Genomic DNA, 25,394 nt, shown 5'->3' with positions numbered 1-25,394 from the left:
GTTGACCCGGGCGAGCTCCCGGGGGATGGAACGTTGACCCGGGCGAGCTCCCGGGGGGATGGAACGTTGACCTGGGAGAGGAGGCTCCAACGTCGAGACCCCCTTTGCGCCCCCGCGCAGTCTGATTTCTCGGAAAAGAAAGGACTTAGAAGAAAGCGCTCAATTCTGTCCTATTCCCATTGGCTAGCCGGAGGCTTTCCGCCGCTGTCCATTGGCTGCAAGCCCTGGCGGAGGCGGGATATCGCAGACCCTCCCCCTGCTTTTTAATAAATGCGAGGAAGGGGCGGGGGAGTGCCTACTTTCGCTTACCCTCTCTGGCCTGCGAGCGCTGTGCGCAGAGCGAGCCAGCTGCGCACATCTGGGTGAGCAGCGACCGGGGCGCAAGCCGATTCTGCAGACCGCTGTCAGGTATTTGCATCTCACCCCTTCCTCCTCCGAGCAGAGCATTCTGCAGCTGGCAGGGTAGTTGGGCCGGGCAGAGCCCAGGTGGTGCGTCGTTAGCCCAAGGGCTTTGCTAAGCCTGGCCTCTTCTTTTTAAAACCATTAACTAACGTTTGCATTTGCAAATGTAACGTGGCCCGCTTTGGCATTGATTCGAGGAGCTTTTTATTTCTTTGCAACCTCAGCTTCCTTTTTGCAGGTGAGATTTGAACTTTGGAGGTGGCACGTTTCTGCCTCACGCTGGCCAGCGCTGGGCTCCCCCCTGCCTTATGCTCCTGCCTTTTGACCTAACTTTAAATGAAAGCATGGAGTTCGCTCCAGGCAGGAATCAGAAATGACCCTTAAGAATGTGGAGTGCAGCGCGTGTCCCAGGACCCTAACTGATTAAAAACAATCGCCTGCTGTGTTGACAAGAAATAAATCAATGATTCCTCAGTGATGCTATGGAGAGGGATAATTGCAGATATTTTCCATATATGTTCTTTTATATTTAAATAATGTAATCTGGACTACACCCGGGTGAAATACATTCAGACTGGTGTCTGGGAGACTTTGCTGGTTTGCAAAGGCAAGGTAAAAGGTTTTGCCCATAGCCAGCGAACTAAAGTACAGGCTGGAGGAAAAGCAACATATGTAAACCTCTCTATTAACTTAAAACAAGACCCCAACAAAAATGACCCCCCCACACCGTCCTACATTAATGCCAGCAGTGTTACCTCTTGAGCAGTTTCATGAAACAATGGAGAAGCTGGGAGCTTAGAAAGTTTTCCCCCCCTTCCAAAATTCCAAACTCCCACCTTAGGTCTCTGCTTAAAAAACAACAACAGTGCATTGGGCACAATACACACAAGCTGTGAGGGTAAGTGGTACTTTGAAACTGCTTTGAAGGGATGTGCAATGGCCTGTGACTGCCTAGTGACGGGCTCTGTCACTCGCTATGGATCAAGGTGGTCAGGGACACAAGCCCATGCTCTGGGTGTCCCTAAACCTCTGACTGCCAGAAGCTGGCATTGGATGACAGGGGTTGGATCACTTGATAATTGCCCTGTTCTCTTTATTCTCTCTGAAGCATCTGGCACTGGCCACTGTCGGAAGACAGGATACTGGGCTAGGTGGACCGTTGTTCTGAACCAGTATGGCCAGGCTTATGTTCTTTTGAACCCTATCTTATTGTCTCCTGTTCCCTAAACAGTCCAATAAAGTCTTGTTCTAATTGTCCTATTACGAATATCACCTGAGCACAAAATAGGAATAGGAACATTTAGGCTAGACACAGGTGATGGGGTCTATTCAGCACACCCTCTAATGAGACAGAACTCTGGCTAACCTTCATAGGCATCTGGACAGAATGAATAGTGAGCAAGCAGTGCGATGGAGCCTTGTTGTTATCTTTTGCCCCCAAACCATATTATTGAATGGAGCTGATCTCCTCTTATTTAAGCAATAGGTATGGTGGCCACTTTTTGGCTCTGGGATAATAAAGACAGAGTAATATTAAAGGTTTGGGCTAAATATACAAAAGGCAAAGTCATTCCTATGTCATGTGTGCGCTCAGTCTTTAACTAGCTCCATTGTCCCTACATTTTGTAAGGGATCACCAATCAGCATGTGGCTTGACATGCCACCAGCCTAGTTCTGTTAAACTCCATCTAACTGTTGCATCATGTAAACCCAAAATATCAGTCATTCAGGGTTTGCATGCTTTGCATGGTGTGGAAGCCAGGCCAATGTGTCCGGGATTCTGGACTAACATGAAGGACAGTATTTATGAACAATCGGATGAATTAGAGAAGAGTTGTTACCTTTAACTGTGTATTTCCCTGATGGTGTCGGTTAAGTTGGACAGTTAACATTAGTTTAATTAGGCCCAAAGTCATTTGGCCTGAGTTCAGCAATGGCCCCAAAATGCACCTTGTCAAGTTAGTGCCATTGGTCCCTATTAAAAAGTTGCAAAAGACAATTTGAAGCATTAACAGTTTATTCTCAAATAGAAGAATTTGCCTAAATATCACTGAGTAATTCAGAGACAGACGAGAAGTGTGTACATACGATCTTTTTGACTGTTTACATGGTTTGTCTTGAACGTTACTGTGGATCCTTTTTCAGAGGAATGAGCCAACAAATCATAATTTAGGTGGTCTTGGACTTTGCCGTGGACTTCCTGTTTAGGACCTGCTGCAGAAATGGAAATGGGAGAGGGGTGAAAAAATGCCATTTCTAAAAGAGGAAGAAACACTGAAAACTGATCAGTTGTTTGAGCCCTTGTGCTGCTAGTTAGGCTGCTCCCATCTCTGGTGTGGAGGCCAGGGAGGAAAATGCTGGTAGTAGCATCCTGGGAATCTCTAAATCATGATCTGCAGCTCCCTTTGAAGAAGAAAATGGGGATGCTAATTGGTGTCAGACAGGATAAAAACACCTTTCAACAATTGGAAGAAATGAATGGTTGAAATCAGGAAGCAGGGTGGGTGGGGGAAGTTAGGCTAGGGCTTGGGATTATTTGCTTTACATATTTATTTGCAGCAATGAAGTCCCTGGGGCCTCCCACCACTGGGAGATGTTGCACAAAGTGACATCATCAAAAAGAACCAGCCAGCCAGTGCAAACATTGGTTTGGGTGATCCGTTCCCTAACCCATCCTTCTGCAGTCTTAGGTCCTTTGAACTTACTTTCTAACACCGGTTGGAATATTGTGGTTCCTTAGGTGTGCAGGTCCTTAGGATGCAGTTGTAGAATTAGGACCACTCTTCCATTGACATTGTCATGGCTCTGAATCTATTACCTGAATTTTTGCATGGTGTCCTGAGTGTGAGGATTTGGCCAATGGAATAATCTATCACTCAGAGGAACCTCTTGAGCTGGTCCACAAAACCCAGTTGAAATCCGTGTTTGGAATGTAGGTTTTCCATGCATAATGTGTGGACAGATTTTCCCTGGGATAGACCCACACAATCCCCATTGACTTCAGTTGTGGGCCACTATGGAACACAATTCTTGTTAAACTTAGTTGAGTATGTGCATACAGGTGCTTTTCAAATTGTGCCTGTTACCAGCATGCCAATGACCTGCTTGCTTAATTGTTTAAAAGAATACTCCCCCCCCCATTTTGTGGTGTGCAAAAACAGCTTTGGAAATTCAAATAATTTACATACCTATTCTCATGCAACAAAGACACTGATCCTGGACGACTTGCTCACATGAGTTATCTCATTGAAATCAACGGGGTTTATTGTCTGACTAAGGATTGGGCCCTAAAACATAGCCAAACTGACTTACAGCCAAAATGGAATAAAATTACACTGAGGCAGAGAACGCTGTCTCTTTCAGCATGATGTATATTAAAACTGCTGAGCTATAACGAGAGGCCCAGTGATTAGGGGAAATTCTCAGGTTCTAACTATAGTGATGCTGAATGCACTATAATTAGATGATTCTCTGAAATGCTAACTGCATTTTACTTTAGTTCATTAGTATATGTGCTAATTAATGGCTCAGTCCTGCGTTCCTTGCTCAGCCCAAGTACCAGTGAGAGGTAATGGAGTCTGTGTGCGGAGCAAGGATAGGGATATAGTAAGCCAAGAAATGCTAACCATTAGAGCATATCCACTTAGTAAATAGACTTCAGTGCAAACTCAATGGATTTCATTCTCCTCTCACTCCAGTGAAGAGCAGGAATAATTCCACTAACATCTCTGGCGCTTCAGTGGTACAGCAGTGTTAGGCCCCATAGTCCCTAGTTCTGTATGCAATGAATACATCATGTAATTGGTAAGATCTTCTGCTGGTGAAAGTAGACATGGCTCCATTTAAGTCAGTGGAATTGCATCAGCTTACACCAGCTCAGGTTCTTGCCCTCAGTGTAAAAGTCCGAGAGAAGAAATTGTAATAATCCAAGGGAACCAACTAATACAGTGTGTTTTTTGTTTCTTGTTACTCTGGCTAGACTGATTAAAATAAGGCTTGTTTTCAATAGTGCTCCTGAGAGTTTCAATCCCTTAATTGGATAGCTTTCATCATTTTTATTAGCCTGCTATTAGGCAGGCATCCAGCACAGTGTGAGGAATTTTTCACATCAAAAATAACATGGGGAAATAGTCTATAGCACTGAAATGTTGGCAAGACAAATGTTTAGTTAAGGGCTGAGCATCTTTCCAGCTATCGGGGGGATTTCCAGCTGTTGTTCTTGTGACTGGCACCTGAATTACAGAGAAGATGATTTTGTACAATATAAAGCAGCATTTGTCAAGATCTGCTGCAACGTGCATATTCTGTGAGGAAGCGTTTGTGAGCGGGGACAGAGGAGTTGGGGAGGAAAGCTCTAAGCTTCCTGTACCGCCTGCAATTTTCCAAGAGGGACAGTTCTATGAAAGTATTGGACACGTCTGATTCACAGAGGCTCTGCCTAGAAATGTTCGTTCTATGAAATGTCTGTTTTATTCATTTCTTTGGATCCTCCCCTCCCCAATTTACAAACAGATGCATATGGGCCCTGCAGACTGCACTTCAAGCAACTTTAGGCCAGGTTCTGCTCTTGGCTCTTAAACATTCTCTCTCCACTGAAATCAGTGGAGTTACTGTGCATTTACACCAGTGTAACTGAAAGCAGAATTTGGTTCTTTACATCTAAATTGTGCTCTTTTCCTTATTTATTAGGTGTATTATGGTAGCACTTAGGAGCTCTGCCCTGGTCCAGGACCCCATTGTGCTCGGTGCTGTACAAACCCAGAACAAAAAGATAGTCTTTGCCCCAAAGAGCCTTGAAATCAAGTTTCAATCCACAGTGTGAATAGTGGGCAGCATGGTCTAGTGGTGAGAGCTGGGGAGTTCTTGGTTCTAGTCCTGACTGACACCCACCCCCATTGTGGCCTGGGGCAAATCACTTATCCCCTCTCTGTGCCTCAGTTTCTTTATTTGTAAAATGGGGATAATAATAGTGAGCGTTGAGATCCTTGAATGGCAGTTACTATATAAGTGCAAATTATTGCTATTAATAGTAATTTATAATGGGCTGTCTGTCACAGAGTATTGGAGGCATTTAATAGTTTTGGCGTTGGTTACCTGTACACAATAATTAGGACATTTTGATATCTCTGTATATTGTCTGTTAAGTGCTGACCATGTACAAGACATAGAAAATGAAGACAGCCCTGGCCAATGGTGCATAGTCTAACCCCCCTCCAATTGCTGCTGACTCCTGATGTCTGCGTACTGTACAGAAGAACTCCTTGAAGTGTGACACTTGATTTCTGTGTGTGACTGGCGGGAGGCATTTAACGGATCCTGTGAATTTCACTTTCAGGATGTGTGACAGGAATGGTGGGAGACGGCTCAGGCAGTGGCTGATTGAACAGATTGATAGCGGGATGTACCCAGGACTGATCTGGGAAAATGAAGAAAAAAGCATGTTCCGCATCCCGTGGAAACATGCTGGGAAACAGGATTACAACCAGGAGGTGGATGCTTCTATATTCAAGGTAGGAGAGACAGTAAATTTCTTTTCTTAACACTGCTCATGCACCGTGACTTTCTCCTTCATTGCAAACATATTGGACACATCCCCTTCCTGCCTGAGCAGCACTGCCCTGGCTCTGATTCTCTAGGCTGCCAATTGCCTCTGGAGAGTTGCCGAGTGCCCTTGTCTCCCACTGACTTTGCAGGCAGCGCTCAGCCTGCTCCTATTTTTGGCAATATAACAGATTTCCATCCTGACATGATTTTTTTTTTTTCCCCAGTGAGAATTGCCTAGAGCTGCAATCCTCCTTTAATTTAAAGTAATTTGGGCATTAATAATACATTGCCTACCTCTTCCTAAAGGTGCTGAGCCCCCACAGCTGTTGTTGATAGGGCTGCTCTAACATTTTTTTCATGGAAAATTGGTGTTTGCAAAGAACTGCCTCTGTATAGAGATGAAATTTAGTAGGCTAAATCTGGCTCAGACATACCGCCGGAGCCCTGTTGACTGCATTGAGGCTGCACAGGTGTAAGGTGCAGAATTTGACCCAGTGAGTTAGCATCTCCAACTTTTCAGCTAAGATTTTGAATATGGAGTAGATTGGTGGTACTAAATGGTCTTTTTCTGGTTTTTATTATGAATAGTTGCTGTAGACATTTATTTATAAACAAAACTCAGCCCCTATCCTGCAAACGCTTATTCATGTGCACAGCTTTATTCGCTGCAAAATGTCCCATTGATTTCAGTCAAGTCTCTGCAGGATCAGGGCCTAAAGAACTATTTTTACACACCAAAGCTGCTCCAAAGGGATCACGCCTGCTAATTTAATACTGTTTTCCAAATCAATATGTGGACATTATATTGCGAGACACCATGTTGATAAGCTTTTTCAAATGTCCATAAATATGAATTTTCACTAGCCTGTAATAATAATAAAAATACCGAGCTCTTATATAGATCTTTCCATCAGGAGATCTCAAAGTGCTTTACAAAGGAGGTCAGTATCATTATCCCCATTGCACAGATGGGGAAACTGAGGCACAGAGCAGGGAAATGACTTGTCTAAGGTCACCCAGCAGCCAGTGGCCAAGCAGAGAATAGAAACCAGGTCTCCTGAGTCCACTTCTGTGCTACAGTATATCAACTGGGCAACACTGCCTCCCCTGCAATGAAAATCATGCCAGCCTTGAGTGATAGCTTTTTAAAAGCACTTAATATCGTGGACGTGATTTCCAAGAATGAATGCACCATTGTGCATCTGTATGCAAAAGTAATTTAAATATTTATTGCTATTATGCCTGAGCTGAGCAGAGTTGTGTTAATTGCAAATGTAGTTTTTGGAAATCAGACCTTCCATGGGCAAGAGTATTGAGCACACAGACGATTGTTTAGACTAGTTTAGAGCTGGGACACACCAACGAAAAGAAGAGAGTGCAAAGCTTAAGACTCTCCCCTCATCTCTCACTCACCTTCCCATCATGAAGAGGGTAATTACAAGGCTAATTTTGGACTGTGACAGATCGTGTAAGTCACAATTTGTGGAAAATTCTGGAAAGAAAAGAATTTCGTGTCAGGGAAATGGTGGCCCTGTACAGGCTATTTGCATACAATAGTCTCCCCTCTCGGCTTGTTGTCAGATTTTGGGGCAAGAGGTTTTTTGTTGTGTTTTTTAAAAACTTGTTCGAAACATATTGCAGCTTCCTCTTTGCACTGGCGAGTCAGAGCTTACACTGATATTGTGGGCCAGATTCCCCTGTGCCTTGAGTGGTCATTTCCACCTGGACAAAGTGACTGTAAAACACTACTCCTGGGATGAATGGAGAACTGAGTGGGAAGCATTTTACGTGGGTTTAAATGATGACGACAGAAGCTGCAGTGCCCCGGAGAATCAGGCACTTTGTGAGTCAGCGTGAAGGATAGTACAGTACAGTAGTTAGGGCCCTGACCTAGGAGATGAGGCTTCAATTCCCACCTCTGATGTACTTGCTCAAGGTTATCCAGGAAGTGTATCTCTGCCCCTCAGTTTCCCATCGGTGAGAATGGGATAACAGCCCTTCTCTGCCGAACAGCAGTGTTGTAACTGAAGATAAATCCAGTGACGATTGTGAGGAGCTCAGACACTGCAGTGACAGTGGCCAGGCAAGTACCTCGGCGTGGTGGTTAGATCTGCGGTGGAAGTCACTAGGAGTTTCCCTGAGTGACGACATCAGGAAATGGCCTTGAGGAACAAATGTGAGATTTGGCCCTGAAGTTATAAACTGGGCTTCTGATTTTAGCCTTTAACCAATCAGAAGACAATGAAATTGGCGTTTAGCCAATAAACACCAGAAATGGTTACTTGGATCTAAGGGTTTGTCTACACAGAGCTGCAATACGGACTATGGGGCTGTGGTTTCTAAAGTGCTCTAACGTGCTGTGCATTAATTGGTCTGTGTAGACCCTGCTGGTGCTCACTAAAGACTCCCTAGTGCGCTTTAATGTGGTGCTGTTTGAAATGGTACTACATTAAAGCACCACTCGGGAATATTACCAAGAGATTACTCATTGCTGCATACACAGAGAGAGCCCCAAATCACCTGATTTTTTTTGCCATCTGCATAAAAGTTCAAAAATTGCTAAAAGTAAACCCTGAAAAATGAAATTAATAAACTCCGTAAAACAGAGCTCTAATTGTAAAGCTGGTTCTTCAGTTCTGTGGCACTTTTCTCTTTTGTTTTAGGCTTGGGCAGTTTTCAAAGGGAAATTTAAAGAAGGTGACAAAGCCGAGCCAGCCACTTGGAAAACGAGGCTACGCTGTGCTCTGAACAAGAGCCCGGACTTCGAGGAGGTGACGGACAGGTCCCAGCTGGACATCTCGGAGCCGTACAAAGTGTACAGGATCGTCCCAGAGGAAGAGCAGAAATGTAAGTGTCCTGATAAACTAAGTGACTTGTTCCATAGCCACTTACCTCCTGAGCATTGAACGTCTGAGGGATTTATAGGAGAAGAGAGATTGTGTCTGGTTATTAAAGCAAAGGGAAAAACAGAAGTGGACTTACGCCAGCTTTGACGTGCATTCAGCTGCATTTCCTGGGCCACATCCCACCTCCAAGTGATTCCACTGGGTCAGGCTGTACCCCGTAGATCAGTGCCCGGAGAGCTGCCGTGGTCATGAGATGGGTGGGTGGTGTGTGTGTGTGTGTGTGGGGAGTCAGCCACCTCCATGGCTCTGTCCCACTCTTCCCTAGAGCTGTGGGCAGGGATCCATGGCTGGGGAGGGGCAGGCAGAGGGCAGATATGGGAAATCAAGGGGTTGGGGGAGGAGAGGCCAGGGGGTCATGCATTCTTTCTTCCTCAAAGCCACCTGGGGAAAGTTAATGTAGCTTTAAACTGCCTTCACTTTACTGTAGCCACATGGACGGTGGAACCTTTTCAGGGAGGATTCTGGGGTTGCCTCTTAGCAAGGAAGGGCCTGGCAGGAGGCAGTGTGCTGGGGAGAGGGACAAGGGCCCCAAGGCCACTACAGATGCACAGGATCCTCATGTGGAGAGCCACTGGAAGTCCATGCCATCAAGACTATTTTTCTTTCTTCCTGGGGGGAGAAGAGCAAACACTCCTCCACCCCCGCTGGAAGGATCTGGGGAAAACTCCACCCTCCTCCCCACGGCCTCATCCCACAGCTGTTTGAGTAGGAGAGGCTATTCCCGCCGAGTAAAAAACCAAACAGAGCGTGCTGTCTGTGACATTAGCTGACAATACTCTATGGCAGTCTGACTCAGAAGGTCTGATCCTGTTCTCACTTACACCAGCATAAACCTAGAGTGACTCCATTAAGTCAATGGAGTTCTTTCAGGGTACGTGTGGGCGAGATCAGAATCAGCCCCGAAGTCTGTCCTGGTGAAGGTTTTAGTTCTGGTTTTGGCCTTACATTCCGTCCTGATGCCCCCCTCTAACCTAAAGGTACATCTGCTTTAATCTGTACAGATGCTGAGGAAATAGAATAACTCCCTCGCATTGCCCAACAGTAAAAGCAGCGATTATAGTAACCAGGGTTCAGCAGAGAACATTTGTTGCTGTGATGTCCGGTCTGGTGTTAGCTGTGCAAAGTTTATTTTTATTTGTGGTTTTGTTTGTGCCTTTTTTTTTTTTTTTTAAAGCATGCAAAATCTGGTTGTCAGGAAGTCTACCTTTAGCATTTTGGTCTCTGTCAACTTCATTCACGCAGAAGGCTTTATATTTCTGTACACTTGTTATAAGCATTATGCAAATCGCATTACATTTCCCCCTCAACAATGTAGAGCTGTGCTTTGGCAGGGGAAAAAAGTCTCCAATGAAGGTTAAATTGTTCCCAGCCGCAGCAGAACTGTGGCTGTTTTCTGGATTTAATCTTATTCACACCCATGCAATCCGCTGGGCTCAATCCTGCAGTCCTTGCTCTGGCAAAACTACCATTGATTTCACTGGGAATGGAAAGGACTACAGCTGCAGGGCCAATGGGGTTGCACAGTGTAAAGCGACAGGTTGGCTCTAAAGTGGTACATTGTCCAGTGAATTCCCCATACATGGCAGTGAGGGGTAAGATCCCATGAAGGATTCTAGGTTTTTTTATTTTACAATGGTAAACATTTCCCCAAAGCAAGTCACCCCATCCCATGGCCTTCTCTTGCATGCTTTACGGTCTGGTTCCTTGTTAGATCACTGCATGTGGTATGATGCGTTGAGCATTGAATTGTTGTATTTCTTTCCAGGCAAAGCGGGTATTGCTAATGGAGGCAGCTTGAATGAAGCCACTGACATGGACTGCAGTCCTTCTGCAATAGATGACCTAATAAAAGAGGTAACTAACTGCTATAGCAAAGCAATCTCTCTTTGGTTGGAAGGGCTAGATGGTAAAGTTTCTCCATGAAATTGTTTATTGCATTTTTCTAATGATAGGACCATATGGCCCGGGGAACTAGATTTTGATATCACTGATGCAAGAAGAACAAATCTGCATGTTTTACAAACACGTTAGTTACATTCATTCATGTAACACCATGCGCAGACCTGTGGCAGTTGCTTGTCATATCAATGCATCTCACGTTTGCATACAGTTCAATAAGAGTTTCACTAGAGGGTCAGACTTTTGCAGCTCTTGTCTCCCTTCATTGTGATGCAAAATTGTTGGGGTAAATTCTGCTCTCAGCGTGCCCATGAAATCCAAGGCCCACTCCTTCTAACCAGTCACAAAGCCGAAGAGTTCACCTATGTCACAGTATCCCTGCTGCCCTAGTATGTTTGTTTTTACTATTCCTGTTCAGGGGCCGGTGAGCAATTTAGATAACGACTTCTTTTCCATACGATATTGATTGCCTGAAACTGCAAAACTGCTTAACCTCGGTTTTGTTGCCTGGATGATCTAATGGCTTTTCTGTCTTCCTCAGTCCCCCACTGTAGACGAATACCTTGGTATAATAAAGAGAAGCCCTTCCCCACCTCAGGAGAATTGTAGAAACCCTCCAATACCAGACTGGTGGATGCAGCAACCTAGCCCTGGTAAGACACTAACAACATATCCAGGACTTATAGAACAGAGTGTCTAGTTTGATTGAGTAATCCCCCGAGGACACAACCAGGATAGCAAAGACTAATTTTGGTGATCTCTGAATAGCTGCCTCTATATTTGGTGCTTGTGGAGGATTTTTATGTTTGAGGAACAAGTTTATTAAGAATGCCTAAAATATCATCATACCTCAAATTTAAATCTTACTGTAAGTACAGGAAAATCGATCTTTGCAATGGCATGTGTCATGACCGTCGATGCTTGGTAGTTGCTCAGGGGGTTATGTCTGACTCTGCAGACAGTCAGAAGCCCCAGATCTAAAGTATAAGGTTCATTTCGTGATCACATTGGCAGTGAGATTGTAGTCCGTGCTCTGGCAAAGCTCCCATTGATTCCACTGGGAATGGTAAGGACGACAGCTGCAGGACCAATGGGGTTAAAGCGACAGGTTGGCTCTAAGTGGTACATTGTCAAGTGAATTCCCCGTACATGGCAGCTCCGTTCTGGATCCCATGTTGGGAATCCCCGTTCTGTCGCTGCTTCCCTGGCTGGGGAAGTGGAACCCCTGATGTGGGCAAGGCTCCTTGCAGGGTTTTCTTCTCTCATGAAATCGTGGAGGGATCAGGACGATATGGAGAGGAAGAATTTAGGGGTGGAGAGGAAACCGCACTGGGGCAAAATGAGCGGGTGGCCGGGTCGTTGGATTTTACCAGAGATCCCGGTGCTTGTGTCAAAACTTGGCACACAAATATAACTTTATTTCTTCTCCCGCAGCATCTGTGCCCCTGATGAATGGGTACTCCAGCTATGAACCGCTGCATTCAGGTACTGGAAATCCCACTTCCTTGCTCAGTTACGTACTCTGCCCTCAGTCGGTGTGGTGTAAGCTGCCTCTCATGTGGCACTCCCAGGCGGGACCTGGCTTTGCTGCCATTGTGGCCCTGTTCATGCACACTCAGAGAAAATAATCATTAAAAATGGCAGAGCCACCGAAAATGGCAGCTTAGGGCTTAATTGCTCAGAAACGCTCTGACTTCATAAGCTGCTGTTCCATTCTCAGCACCCAGGCAAAGGAATTAAAGCTTCTAAGCGGTAGCAGAGATGCATGCGCCAGGGAGGAGGCCAGATCCTGCCCAATAAGACGATGCCTTTGCACTGCTCCAACAACACGTAAAGTTGGCTTAAAGAGCCAGCTGGGGATTCCCTGGGCGTAGGGAAATCCCCAAGTGGCATGAAGCTACCATAGCCCCGGCTCTGTGCCAGTCCTTCCAGCCCTCCCCGGGTGTTGAAGATATGCCAAAAGCTGGAGGGACTGTGGCCAGAGCGCTCCGCGCTTCGGGGATCTGGCCAGCACAGCAGCTCATAGGTGCCACCTTGAGGCTGGTCTGACTTGTGCTGAGGACCAAACCAGCCCCTGGGTGCCACCAGCATTGGGGAAGAGGAGTGTAAGGGTGACATTAAGCCTCCTTTGCTCTCCCTACCAGCCACAGCGAGAACTGGGCTTGGCACAGCTGAGGACTGGGCTCTTGGTTGCAAATCCACTAGGCAGGTTGCTTACCCACGGCAAATCTGCTCTGCATCGGTACAGGCATTGGTTTGGAGACTTAGCAGGTTCTTTAGATAACAGACAGTAGCGCGAGCGAAAGGGCAAGTTTCAGCAGAGGTGGCAGATGCAAACACATAGGGCAATATAGTTAGCTAACAAGGGACAAAGTCTGAGACACCTTAAGGGCAGAGAGTTCGTTGGACGAAGGATCCCAGGCCCACAGGGGATGCCCCCCTGCACACCTTCATGGCAGCATAAAATGGCTGTCCTGGTCTCCGACTCCTTTACATTTGCTTCACTAAAGGCAGGAGCAGCGCAGTCCACTTGGATGAAGGCTGTTCCAGGATGATTGTTCCCTGGATAATGAAATCTGGAGTGGGTGGGGAGTTTCCAAGGGGCAGTTTATAAACCCGTTACCCCCGTGGCTGAGCACTTACCTGAGTCACGCTGTTGGCTTCAGTGGGGCTGCTCATGGAGTGAGGAAATATTCAAGGTGAGGAAGGGTGTTAGAATCTGCTCCGGGGCAGCTACTGTGCGAAGTATGCAGCCACCTGCTCCTCTAGTTCCCAGTGAAAAGGTAGAAGGATCCTGGTGCGTGCAATCGGTGCCCACCACGCTGACATGTGTAATCACGTTTGCACACTGTTCTGCTGGCATGTTCTACCGAAATCTAACCAAGGGGTAACTGGTAAAACTAGATAGGTCAGGCTTATCAGCTGCAGATAGACATGTGGGACTCTGGAGGATTGGGAAGGTAAAAGGTTGCTTGCTACAGAGCATGCTGAATTCAGAAAAACTGTGCTGAAAATCAGTGTCCCCAGTGGGAAGTCTGAGAGGGTCAGGGAGGAAACGACTGGAGTTCTTCCTCACAGGAGTAGTCCCATTAAAGACAATGCTTGCTGAGTGAGGTCTGCTCATGCGTGCCGGGGTTATAGGAGCAGCCACTGAATATCCTGCTGATTCGGGCCCCCGAGAGCTGTGATGCTGACACTTTGCGTTCCTCGCTGTCGAGCTAGGCACAGAGCATTTCAAGGGCATCAGCGCTTAAGTGGAGCTTTGCTGTCGTGTGCAATGGGATGGTTATTCCTGCAGCCCTGGGTGAAGCAGCGGCGGGGGTTACCTGCGTCCTCTAATGGGCTGTGTGCGGGCGTGTCTCCCTGCAGCGTACTCGCAGATGGTGATCAGTTTCTATTACGGAGGGAAGCTGGTTGGCCACACTACTACCTCTTACCACGAAGGCTGCCGAATTTCCCTGAGCCACGCCCCCGCCCACTGTGACAAGCTGTACGGCCCGGAGAGCCTGGAGCACGTGCAGTTCCCTTCCGCCGACGCCATCCTGAATGACCGCCAGAAGCACGTCACCAAGAAGCTCTTCGGGCACCTGGAACGAGGGGTGCTACTGCACAGCAACAAGCAGGGGATCTTCATCAAGAGGCTGTGCCAGGGGAGAGTCTTCTGGAGTGGGAACAACGTGATGTACAGGGACCGGCCCAACAAGCTGGACCGGGATGAGGTGGTCAAAATATTCGACACCAACCAGTTTGTCCGAGGTTGGTGAAACATTCCCACCTCTCTGGATCCACCCTCTTCATTACAGCTGACTTTTCTGCCTCCCCTCCCCCCATTGTCCTCTGCGCACTGACACACGGATAGAGCCATGGTGCTGTAGGATGGGGTCTACATCTTCCTGTACTGATAGGGGTCAGATCCTCAGCTGGTGTAAATCGGCTCCAGGGAAGGGCTGTTGTTTTTAAGGCGCTTACGATGGGAACAGGAGACCATGTGTCTTGAGTTCTTGGCAATCTTTAGCATATCTTTAGCAATCCTTATCGCACCCACGTAAGGTGGGGCGGCGGGGAATGGAGCCACAGAGACGCTAAGTGACTCGCCCAAGGTCACACAAGAAATCCGTGGCAGAGCAGGGAATTCCACCCAGGTTTCTTAAGTCCCGTAGTAGTGGCCTAACCACTCGACCATCCTTTCTATGCCTGAAGTCAAAGAACCTATGCTGATTTATGCCAGCTCAGGATCTGGCCCAGAATGTATAGACCTCCGCCCCAAAGTGCTCACGTAGTCTATACGTCCCTGCCAACACTTATAAAAATAAACACAGCAGTATCCCTTCCACCAGACGCTGTGGCTTATCTCTTGTGAGCGGTGGTGTTTGGAGATATTGTATAAAAACCCCACTGCAGTGTTTTACATCAAGCGAGGGCACAATTGATAGGTTACAAAAAAAAAAAAAATCTAAAGCACAAAATAACATTCCTAAAGGCACTGTATGTGATACTGAATCTGTGTTAATATGTATTAATGCAGGGCCCAATTCTTTCTCCTCAGGGTACAAGGAATGTCTGTGGACTTCCCTGAGGTGGGAAGATAGGACTTTTAGTCATTCTTCCTTTTTTAGTCCTCCCCTGAAAGCACTAGATCAGCAGTTCTCAACCAGGGGTCTAGGGCCCCCTGGGGGCCACAAACAGGGGGTTCGCCAGGCAGGGCATTAGGCTCCATGGGGCCCAGGATAGAAAGCCCAAGCTGAGCCAGAGGCCCGGCGTGTGGACATGAAGCCAAAGCCTGAGCAACTTAGCTTTACAGGGCACCCAGGGGTGTGGGGTCCTTGGGCAGTTGCCCTGCTTGTTACCCCTTAAGGCCAGCCTGGGCTTTTATATACAGAAAAACACTTGTGGCACAATTGGGCTGTGGAGTTTTTATAGCATGGGGGGGGGGGGGGGGGGGGGGGGCTCAGAAAGAAAAAGGTTGAGGACCTCTGCTCTACATCAAATCAATCTTCTCCCCAGAGAGGGGAGAAGTTGCAGCTCCATCAGTCTCCTGAGGGGGTCGCTGTAGAGGGATGGGATGTGCTCGTTGCCAGACTCAGAGGCAAAGGGCTCTGCACCCAGGAGCTTGACTCTTCTTAGTCTAAATGACTACAGAAGCAGTACAGCCGGCGCACGGGACCGGCCAGGCGCCCCTGCTGTTGAATAAGAGATTATCTTAGTCTGCATCTCAGCACAGTGTCACTTATACAGCTCTTTAACGAGGATTTCCTGCATTGGGATTTTTAACCCCCCCCCCCCCCCCTAATTTTCTCTCTCCATAAAAGCTAAATACCTTTTGCTGAGTGTGCATGCAGTGCTGCCAGCAGGTGTTTGTGTGGGTTTGTATACAACACTTGCTGCCGAGGTGTGTGTATGCAATTCTCCCTGCAGGTGAATAAGCCACCTGCTGCAGCTGCGTGTGCTAATGTCTCACTGAAGTTAGTTGGTTTCCATCCCTTCCAACCATCTGTTTTTCTCCTCTTAGAGCTGCAACAGTTCTACGGCAGCCAAGGCCGTTTCCCGGAGAGCAAAGTCCTGCTGTGCTTTGGCGAAGAGTTTCCAGACACAGTCCCTTTACGCTGTAAATTAATCCTGGTACAGGTAAGGCACATTCATGAGAAACAGCCATTGCTTGAGCTGCCCCTTCGTTCTCCTACAACTCAGAAATGCATCCCCAAGACTACCTGGTTTCTGTCTCTCAACATTCAGAGCCAGATGTTTCCAAACTCAGAAGCACAGGGCTGCATGCAATTTGCGTACCTAACTTCAGGGACGGATTAACGTAGGGGCTTTAGGGGCTGCAGTCCCGGGCTAAGGGGGGCCCCAGTGCAGCAGGGCTCAGGCAGGGTGCCTGCATGCCATGGCCCCACACCACTCCTGGAAGCGGCCGGCTGGTCTCTGCGTGCCCCTGGCAGGGGTGGAGGCAGCTCCACACGCTGTCCCTGCTGCAGCATCGTCTTCGTAGTGTGTGGCACTTGTGGGCGTGGGCAGTGCACGGAGACACGCTGTCCCTCTCCCCCGAGGGGCACGCAGAGATGTGCCTGCAGCTGGCTGCTTCCAGGAGCAGCATGGGGCCAGAGCCTACACCTTGCATCCCCTTCTGCACCCCAACCCCCTGCCCCAGGTCAGAATCCCCTCCTGCACCAAACTCCCTCCCAGAGCTCGCACTCCCCTCCTGCACCCAAACTCCCTCCCAGAAAGAAACTAATATAACAGCTGTTCTAAGGTAAGAGGTAGGCTATTTTGAATTAACTTAACTATATTCTACATCTTTTAAGACTGAAATGTAACCACAGAACAACTTCATTAATTAAAAGGCAAGTTTAGTATAGCATTAATAGCCTTGATGCCATAATTGTGATCATTTTGTTTTAAATTGGAAAAAGACTTAGAGTTTGTGGGGCCCCTGTATACAATAGCCCTGGGCCCACAGGAGAGTTAATCTAGCCCCGCCTAACTTGTTTACATATGTGCATCAATTGCATGTGTAAAACAGGTATTTGCTTGCACAAATCATCAGTTAGGCATCCAGGCTGCCAGTTAATTTTCTTAATTTGCACACACAAATCCCCAAATGGCCCATGTCATCACATTGATTAAATGAGCAAATTAAGCACAAAACTGCACACAGACTCTGTCGGTTTAAAAATCTGGCCCTAAATTAGGAAGAAATGTATTTCCCCCCTTCCCCTCTCTGTTTTCCCCCCCCCCCCTGTGCTTTGCATAGTCATTTGCTAAATACTTTACCTATGTACCATGCTCCTCAGCCTGGTGGTGACCTTTTTCTGGCCTCCCACTCCTGCCTTCTAGGCAACTGTCCAATAAATCACTGCAACTGGTTGTGCTGTTACCAGCAGGATTAGGGCTTCATGCAGTGAAGCAAGCGTAAGGGGTGAATGAACTTGAGAGTAATGGATAGTTTGCATGTAAAATCTTACAGTACAAAGGATATGGAAGAAGTGAATGGGAAAAACTCTGGTGGTAAATTAGAAACAAATAGGAAAATGAGTTTATTACACCCAGAATGGCTTTGTTCAAAGACGATAAAAAAAATTCAGGACCACCGAGTCTTTAAGTTAGACATCTTTGCTTTCTTTTGTTGATGACATCCTAATATATTCACCATGTTATTTATGTATATTACAGCACCGCCTAAAATCTCCAGTCAACATAAGCCACAGAGCAGGCAGGGCCAACCTGGGTCACGGCCCGACCAGTTTTTGGCTGGGCCAAACCTGAGCGGTGTTGTGACCCTATGTGCCAGTTCGCAACACCACTCACTCAAATTTGGCCCAGTCATCCATCTGTCATGAGGGAGGGACTGCCAGGCCAAACCCGAGTGGTGCTGTGATCCCATGCACCACTCACTCAAAATTGGAAAGGATGGGGGCACATTGTCAGGCTGCTGGTGAGGGGAAGGGAAGCAGAGGGCTAGGTAGGGTGTGGAAATTTGCACCCTCTCACATTTTCAAATGGATCTCCGCAACCCCTTCCAATTGAGGTTAGAGCTCTATTGTGCAAGGCACTGTGTGTATAGAAAGACATTCCCTGTCCTGAAGAATGTACAATTTAACTAGACAAAAGAGGGACAAATGAGAGTTAGTGACTTGCCCAAAGCCCCATAGGAACTGAATCCGAGACCAGTTGCCTTAAGCATAAGACCATCCTTCCCCTCTTTTCCCAATTTCTCTCTTGAAGGAGGTTTTCCCTTTTAGACCGTTGTCTTCCTTGTGGTATCTGATGTACTGTATTGACAGTAGCTTGTGTACCCCCACTAGAGTGTTCAGTGAAGTCTGGGTGATGGTGATTATGGTGAGTTGGAGGAAAGATGTATGTCGTAAGTGTTCTCATCTTATTTAAACATCTTGGTGGTCTTTCCTTCTACCGTAGGTTGAGCAGCTGTGGGTTAGACAGTTGGTGGAAGAGGCAGGAAAGGTCTACAGCAGCGGCCCGATGCTTCCGGTAGCTGATGAGACCCAGCATGACCAAATATTCAGGATCTTCCAAGATATCTGCGGGACACACCAAAGACCTGTGTTTAGAGAAAATCAACAGATCACTGTCTGAGTGCTTTTTAAAATAAATAATGGTGGGGTTAATTTAGCCCTGGTTGGTCCCAGCACTGTTTGAATTCCCCCGTGGAAAACATTCTGATTTAGAATCTAGATGCCCATGGCTGTTCTTTGTTGTTGTTTTAAAATAAACTCAGCAATTACAATTTTCATTTGTGAGCAAAGGAACTAGACCAGAACGGTGAATTCTGCCTACATTTTATTCATATGGATGGCTTTTGTACCATTCTTTGTCTTCATCTAGTGCCAACAGCAAGTGGATGAGGAAAGTTTCTTGAGTGTTGTGGGAGAGTGACTAGAAAGATCAGTAATGCTACTATAGTATATTGAAGCTGTCACAGAACAGCTCTTCTTAGTGTCTGTGACCCATCTGGCAGTCAGAAAACTTAGGAGCAGATCCTGAGCTCAGTTGTAGTCAATGAAGCTATGATGACCTACAGCAGCTGAGGATCTGCCGCTGCAGTTTCATCATCTTTTCCAAAAACCTCAATTTGGGAAGAACTGAAGCTTGTGAAAGATTTTTAAATGCTCAGACATACTGGAATGTCACTAGGGATCAGGTCATCCCACTGACTTAAAACCGAGTTTGCAATACCACTGATGGTTAAAGACAATGCAAACTTTTTTAGAGCAAATATCCTTTTACTTCCAAAGGACCCGCTCCTGAAGTAACTTCTTGTTTGCCTTTATGACTGAGGTTTTTTTTGTATATTGAAGTATTTTGCAATTTGGAAATAAATCCCAAAATTATTTGTAAATATTGAATGTAGGAAATGATCATTTTAATTGTCTTAGCCAAAGAGACACGAGTTTTTATATATGTAAATGCAAAATAAGTTTGTAGTAAAATCTTCATGTTTAGTCAGCTTTAGTCTCAAAAATGCATGTGCCCAACCTCCAATGTGTGTGCAAGTTGTGTGCCTGCTACAGTATGTGTGTGCATGTCCTGACTAACACCCATCATCATGCTTTCTATGCATGCGCAACTAGGGAATGGGAATTTTTAAGAAACGGGGTCGTGTGCCTTACAACTGAAAGCCCAAAGCCAGTACTGCGTGTCTCTCTCTCTCTCTGCTAGGCTAAGTATTTATTTTATGCCTCTTTTTAAATGGTTTTGTAATTTGTATCTTGCAAATAAAGTGTTCTATTTTGTATCTTTTTATATCCATTCTTCTTTAATGTCCTAATGACTGGCACCAATGGGTGTCACTGGGAGCCAGTTTCCCTTCCAAGGGGCAGTGTGCTGACTATTGCATTCTTTTGGGGTTAATCATGGGGAGGGATTTACTATCCTGGCCTGCTCTAAAGCCCACCGTTCTAAGGAACTGACCCTGTGAGCTGGGCCCTTGCAGCTCCCACAGAATTGATTTTGGCCCCACTTTCTCCTCTCAGCCCCAGCGTGTGAGAGGAGAAATCCGTTTCCGCTTGCAGTTCCTTAGTCACTAAGCCTATACTTATTGGCAGGGATTCTAGTTTAAGGACCAACCAATTTAAAGTCAGCCTCTGAGTTTTGCCATTGATTTGTACACACACATTTTTATTAATGTGCAAAAGTCAATTATTATTCTTTCTTATTTGTGCTGCTGTCATGCCTAAGAGCCCTAGCCATGGTCCAGGATGCTACTGCGCTAGGCGCTGTACAAACACGGAGCAAAACCAGTGTGCAAGTATTTGCGAAGGGAACTGTGGCTTTCTGCAGGGGTAGAATAGTTAGTGTCGATTCCGGGGCTGGGACCTGAGGCCTGTCACGGTTGAGGGCAACTTTATCTGTATTCTCCCTTTATGGTCCAATAAGGGCACTCAGTTCAGGCTTCTGGCTCCCCTGCCATTGCCTCTCTTAGGTGGAGACGGGTCTATTTCCCTTCTGACCAGAGTAGTTCCAGGATGCACAGTTTCCTGACTATCGTGTGAGATCCCCAGCGAAGGCCAGGCTGCCTAAGCAGATTCCTTTTGCCTTCTCTTCAGAGGCTAATAACCGAGTAATTGCCAACCGTGGTAAGTTACCACACAGCTCTTTCTAAGCAAGCATGTTTTATTCTTAAAGTGACAGCAATACAGAGAAAACATTAAAAACAATAAAAGAACCTACAGGCATGCTAATAAGCCTACCAGAGATCAAAACCCACTCCAGCATGAGCTCTGGCAGGATGATTAACCCGACAAAGGGGTCTCTTCTCCGATCACAGGTTCAGAACAGCCTCCCTTTAGAGCCAGCACACATGACAAATGTAGTCCATCCATTGTACAGTTCAGGGGGATTTGATCTGCAGTTTTCAGGAGCAGGTAATAAGTAGACAAGGAGGCTTTCTCCTCAGGACTTAGTTTCAAAAGGCCTCCCAAATACTGCCTAGGATCAGGGCTGGCTCCAGGCACCAGCTTGTCAAGCAGGTGCTTGGGGCAGTCGCTCCGGAGAGGGGCGGCACGTCCAGCTATTCGGCGGACGGTCCCTCACTCCGCCTAGGAGCGAAGGACCTCCCGCCGAATTGCCGCCACAGATCGCGATCGTGGCTTTTTTTTTTTTTTTTTTTTGGGCTGCTTGGGGCGGCCAAACCCCTGGAGCCGGCCCTGCCTAGGATACCCACTTCACACGTATTGTCCCAAACAGTTCTACCATTTCCCCAAGGTTTGTAGGAGTCACGGCTCCTAGAAAAATTACATACAATCCTAAACTAACCCATACACAGCTGCATTTTTAATATAATAGACCCCCCCCAAAAGGTCTTACACTGAATTCAATAAGGTTTAGCTTAATTCCATGAGGTCTACCTAGGGTAGTGCAGGAATTTGCCCTCTGTCACGGCCTTCTGGAGAATCTGCCACTGCCCCACAAAGACATTACTGTGGCCTCTCTTTCCAATCCCATGAGCACCTGCTCCAGGCACTCTGGTCTCTGGCTAACGGGACCGTGTGTATGCTAGTTGCTTGGCAAGGTGATGAGAACGTCTAGCTGGTGTATGTGGCACAATGATTTCAAAAGCCACCTGCCAGCCCATCTTCCCTCAAGTGCCCTGCACATCCTTCAGGGCTTTGTTCTGCGGCACAAGCCGAAGCCAACGGTGACTCCACCAAACCTAACCAGGTTTGTTTGACAGACTAGATCAGTGTGTTTGCGTACACCATGGCTTAGGTACCTCCTAAATCAGGATTTGAGGGGATGAAAGAAGACAAGAATAATCTTTAGCCCCTCTCTGGGTGTCCTATCCCAAATAAATGTCTTGCAAAGAGCTGGAGGGTGTTGTCCTACCCAAGAGGGCTCAAGCTAGCTCATGCTCCTTTCAGCTTGAAAGAGGAGTCATTAACTTTTCACATTGCCTCCGCCCCGGTTTGCCCTCCTCCCGCCCGATCCCGTGTAGCCAGGGGGTGGGAAGGAGGCAGCGTGGCACCAGAGCTGGGTTAGCTGTGTGTGCAATGGAACGATGCATGCCCACTTGTGAAACTCATGATGGGTCACAAGTGCCACCATGGCTTGTGGTTGTAACAAGCCCTTCTGCAAAAATCACCCGTGTGCTTGTCTCGAACCTCTTTCTGTTTCTTCCTGGTTTTTCCTCTGGCCACAGCAATGCTGCTGACGGGCATGAGTGATAGGGCGCGGTGTCACCTTTGGACGGGTCAGGCTATACTATTTGTGTATTACAGCAGTGCCTACAAGCAAGGACCAGGACCCTAATGTGCTAGACACTGTACAGACAGTCCCTGCCCCAAACAGCTTCCAGTCATAGCATAAAGACAAGAGAACACTGATGGATACAGACCGATGGGGGGGAGTACAAGGAAACAGTGAGTCAGTATTGGCCAGCATGCCAGGCAATGGTCTCGGCACAAGGGTGGGCCAACCATTGTCAAGTTTTTTGTAGGCCTCGTGGCAAAGGAGATTTGTAAGGAGGAATTTGAAGGCAGATAACGTGGATCAGTTTCTGATGAGGACATGGATAGATCTAATAACATTCGGTGAATCATGCCTGGCTGCACAGACTCTTTGCTCCAAGCGAGGGCGTATCTGCTGTATTCCCCTCTAGCAATCTGAAACCAAAACACCCTCCCAAACTGAGATCACAACGAACTGCATTTCTAGCTCTTTGAAAGCAAAGGGAGGCGCAGCTGATGTAAACTGAGTTCAGCGGTGTTACACCAAATCATGCAAGATCAGGCTCTGCCTCAAAGTTTTAGCAGCCCCAATAAATAATATGCAGCGTTGCAATGCCAATACTTGGCTCTTATACCGAACTTTTCAGCTGTAGCTCTCAAAATGGTTTACAAAGGAGATCAGTAGCGTTATCCCCATTTTACACCTGGAGAAACTGAGGCACAGAGCGGTGACATGAGTTGCCAAAAGTCACCAAACATGCTAGTGGCAGAGCTGGGATTAGACCCCAACTCTCCTGAGTCCCAGTCCAGCGGTCTATCCACTAGGCAACGCTGGCTTTCCATAATGAAAGCTAGAAATGTAAACGACACTGTAGACGCCCATTGTGACACGCTCACAATGCAGTACAAACACTTATTAAGCCTTGCCGCAGCCCTGTGAGGGAGCTCAGTGCTAGTTCCATTCTACAGATGGGAAAAGCAAGGCAAGTTAATTGACTTGCCCAAATGCAAAGTGTCATTGCTAGCACCACCTGCCACCATATTTTGTACTTTAACCCACCCGCACTGCCTCGCTTGAGCATACGGACAGACCCAGCACAGCTGCATGAAATTTAGTGGTTTGGGGCTGCAGGGAGCTGTTCAAACACTTTCGTTGGTTTCTGTTCACTTGGGTTCTTCTCTCTGGTCCCACTGAAGTGGAACCTTGGTGCCCTGCATTTATTCTTCTCCATTGGCACATCCCAGTAAGGACCCTCACCTTTCCCCAGCCAAGCGGTTGTAGGCAGAGCGCAGTGCTCCAGTTGGTCTCTGCAGTGCAGGCAGAGTTCTTTCTGCTACTTCCATTCAGCACCAGTGAAAAGGACTTCAGGTTCAGAATTCAGCTGTTGGTGCTACTTGAGACCCCAGAGCCTGCCTCCACAAACATGTGCCCTCCGGCCTCCTGGCAGGTAAAACTTGCTCGTACAAAGCAATCAGTGTTGCATGGGATTTAGCTGCTCTGTTCTGATGACGTTAGCCAGAGCTGCTGTGCAGCTAAATACCACACAGGTCTGAAACCATAAGGGCTGGGGAAGACCCAGCCAAAGAACCGTTTCTCACTGACCCTCTTGGGACCATCCCTGCCCATGTGAACATTGGACATTCTCTTTGTAGAGCGACCGGAACTGAAGTCCTGAGCTGAGATGGTATCGGGACCCTGCAATTATCCTGGCAGAAAGGGGGTTAAAATCCCCTGGAGCAAAGGAAGGAAGCAGACCGCACTCCTTTGATGTCTTAGCATTCGTGCATGGAAGTAAGGGGCTACACGAGACGCCATTACGGTCTCCCAGCAGAGCAGGCAATAGCTCAGAGCCATAAAGGCCCCATATACTGAAAGCAGAAGAACCTGGGCTTTCCTGGAGTTGGGCCTGACCTTTTCCCCGGAGGGGCTGCTTGAGTCACCCTGAGAGTTAGGGGCGCTCTGCCTTCACCAACACACCCTCTTGGCAGGATGAGCTGCCTTTTAACCCTTTCTTAAGAGCCTCACACTGAAGAGACGGTTTTTGCATGAGACAGAGTGGTGCTCACTGCTTTCTGGGGGCACAGAGAGGACCTAGTATCCGATGTAACACTGCAACGACAAGCCTGACATGGCCCACTCGGGCTTGGCGCGTTCTTGGGGTTCAAAGGCGGCTTTTGGACTGACAGATTTAATTCCAAAGCTCCATGGAGAGGCACGCGTTCTGGAAGGAGAGGCGCACGACTGACACGTCAGTATAATTCACTATTTAATAAGCTTTACATATTTCTCCAATGTTTCCAATGGCCTGGTCTACATTAAGGCAAAAATTGGCTACACTACTGCTCTAGGGCTAGAAGCCTGCTTCTGAACTGGCCACCAGCATTCCAAACACCGTCCTTCCCTAATGCTCTGGTGAAATGATGCTGCAAGAGGAGTTATACTGAGATAATTAATCAGTCTGCTGAAGAGGAAATGGACTCATTTGAATGGTGTGTGTGTGTGTGTGTGTCTGTGTGTGTGGGGGAGGTGAACTTGTAATTTAGGGTTAGGACCAAGTAGCAAAGCTTAGATCCAGATCCATGCTTCCCCAGATCTTGGGAATATTCAGATCCTGGGATTTGGTTCTGCTCATTATGGAGAAAAGGGTCCAACCAAGCAATGCCGTCACCATTTAAGGGTGTTTGGAATGGACCCACCTCTATTGTCAGTTGTTGTGTAACGTTCCTGAAGACCAGTATCTTTGCCCGGGATGCAGAGGATTGTATATAGAGAGATGGCTAGCCATTACCTTTTACAAATAAATAGCCCAACCCAAACTTGCAGTTGAACTGCTCAGGAATATGAAATAAACCAGCTACATCTGCTTCCTCTAAACCTCTTGCCTTTGGTTTGGCCTCCTGCAGCCCCCCTGCATTATAAAACAAACAGTCACTTTTTATTTCTAGATACTGGGTTTCCAAC

The 25,394-nt window shown here is 47.1% G+C and overlaps 1 protein-coding gene across 1 annotated transcript; it reads left to right on the top strand.

Annotated features, from left to right (window-relative positions):
* Nucleotides 1-318: 318 nt before the first annotated feature.
* Nucleotides 319-19,906, top strand: LOC112108585 (interferon regulatory factor 8). Its single transcript, XM_024202783.3, has 9 exons — nucleotides 319-408; nucleotides 5,738-5,912; nucleotides 8,610-8,793; nucleotides 10,618-10,706; nucleotides 11,293-11,404; nucleotides 12,186-12,236; nucleotides 14,121-14,507; nucleotides 16,261-16,376; nucleotides 18,666-19,906. The coding sequence occupies exons 2-9, from the start codon at nucleotides 5,739-5,741 to the stop codon at nucleotides 18,840-18,842; spliced, it is 1,290 nt and encodes a 429-aa protein (XP_024058551.2). The 5' UTR covers nucleotides 319-408; nucleotide 5,738; the 3' UTR covers nucleotides 18,843-19,906.
* The last annotated feature ends 5,488 nt before the right edge of the window (nucleotides 19,907-25,394 follow it).

The sequence above is a fragment of the Terrapene carolina genome, unplaced genomic scaffold, assembly GCF_002925995.2.
Source record: "Terrapene carolina triunguis isolate 2854851 unplaced genomic scaffold, T_m_triunguis-2.0 Scaffold33891, whole genome shotgun sequence".
Classification (NCBI taxonomy): Eukaryota; Metazoa; Chordata; order Testudines; family Emydidae; genus Terrapene; species Terrapene triunguis.
This window is presented reverse-complemented; position numbering and strand designations above follow the sequence as displayed.

Bases quoted from the DNA above. Each gene is read 5' to 3' on its own strand.
- LOC112108585 (XM_024202783.3), top strand. From the start codon at position 5,739: ATGTGTGACAGGAATGGTGGGAGACGGCTCAGGCAGTGGCTGATTGAA. The intron at 10,707-11,292 runs GTAACTAACTGC...TGTCTTCCTCAG, and splicing joins TAGATGACCTAATAAAAGAG to TCCCCCACTGTAGACGAATA. The intron at 12,237-14,120 runs GTACTGGAAATC...GTCTCCCTGCAG, and splicing joins CTATGAACCGCTGCATTCAG to CGTACTCGCAGATGGTGATC.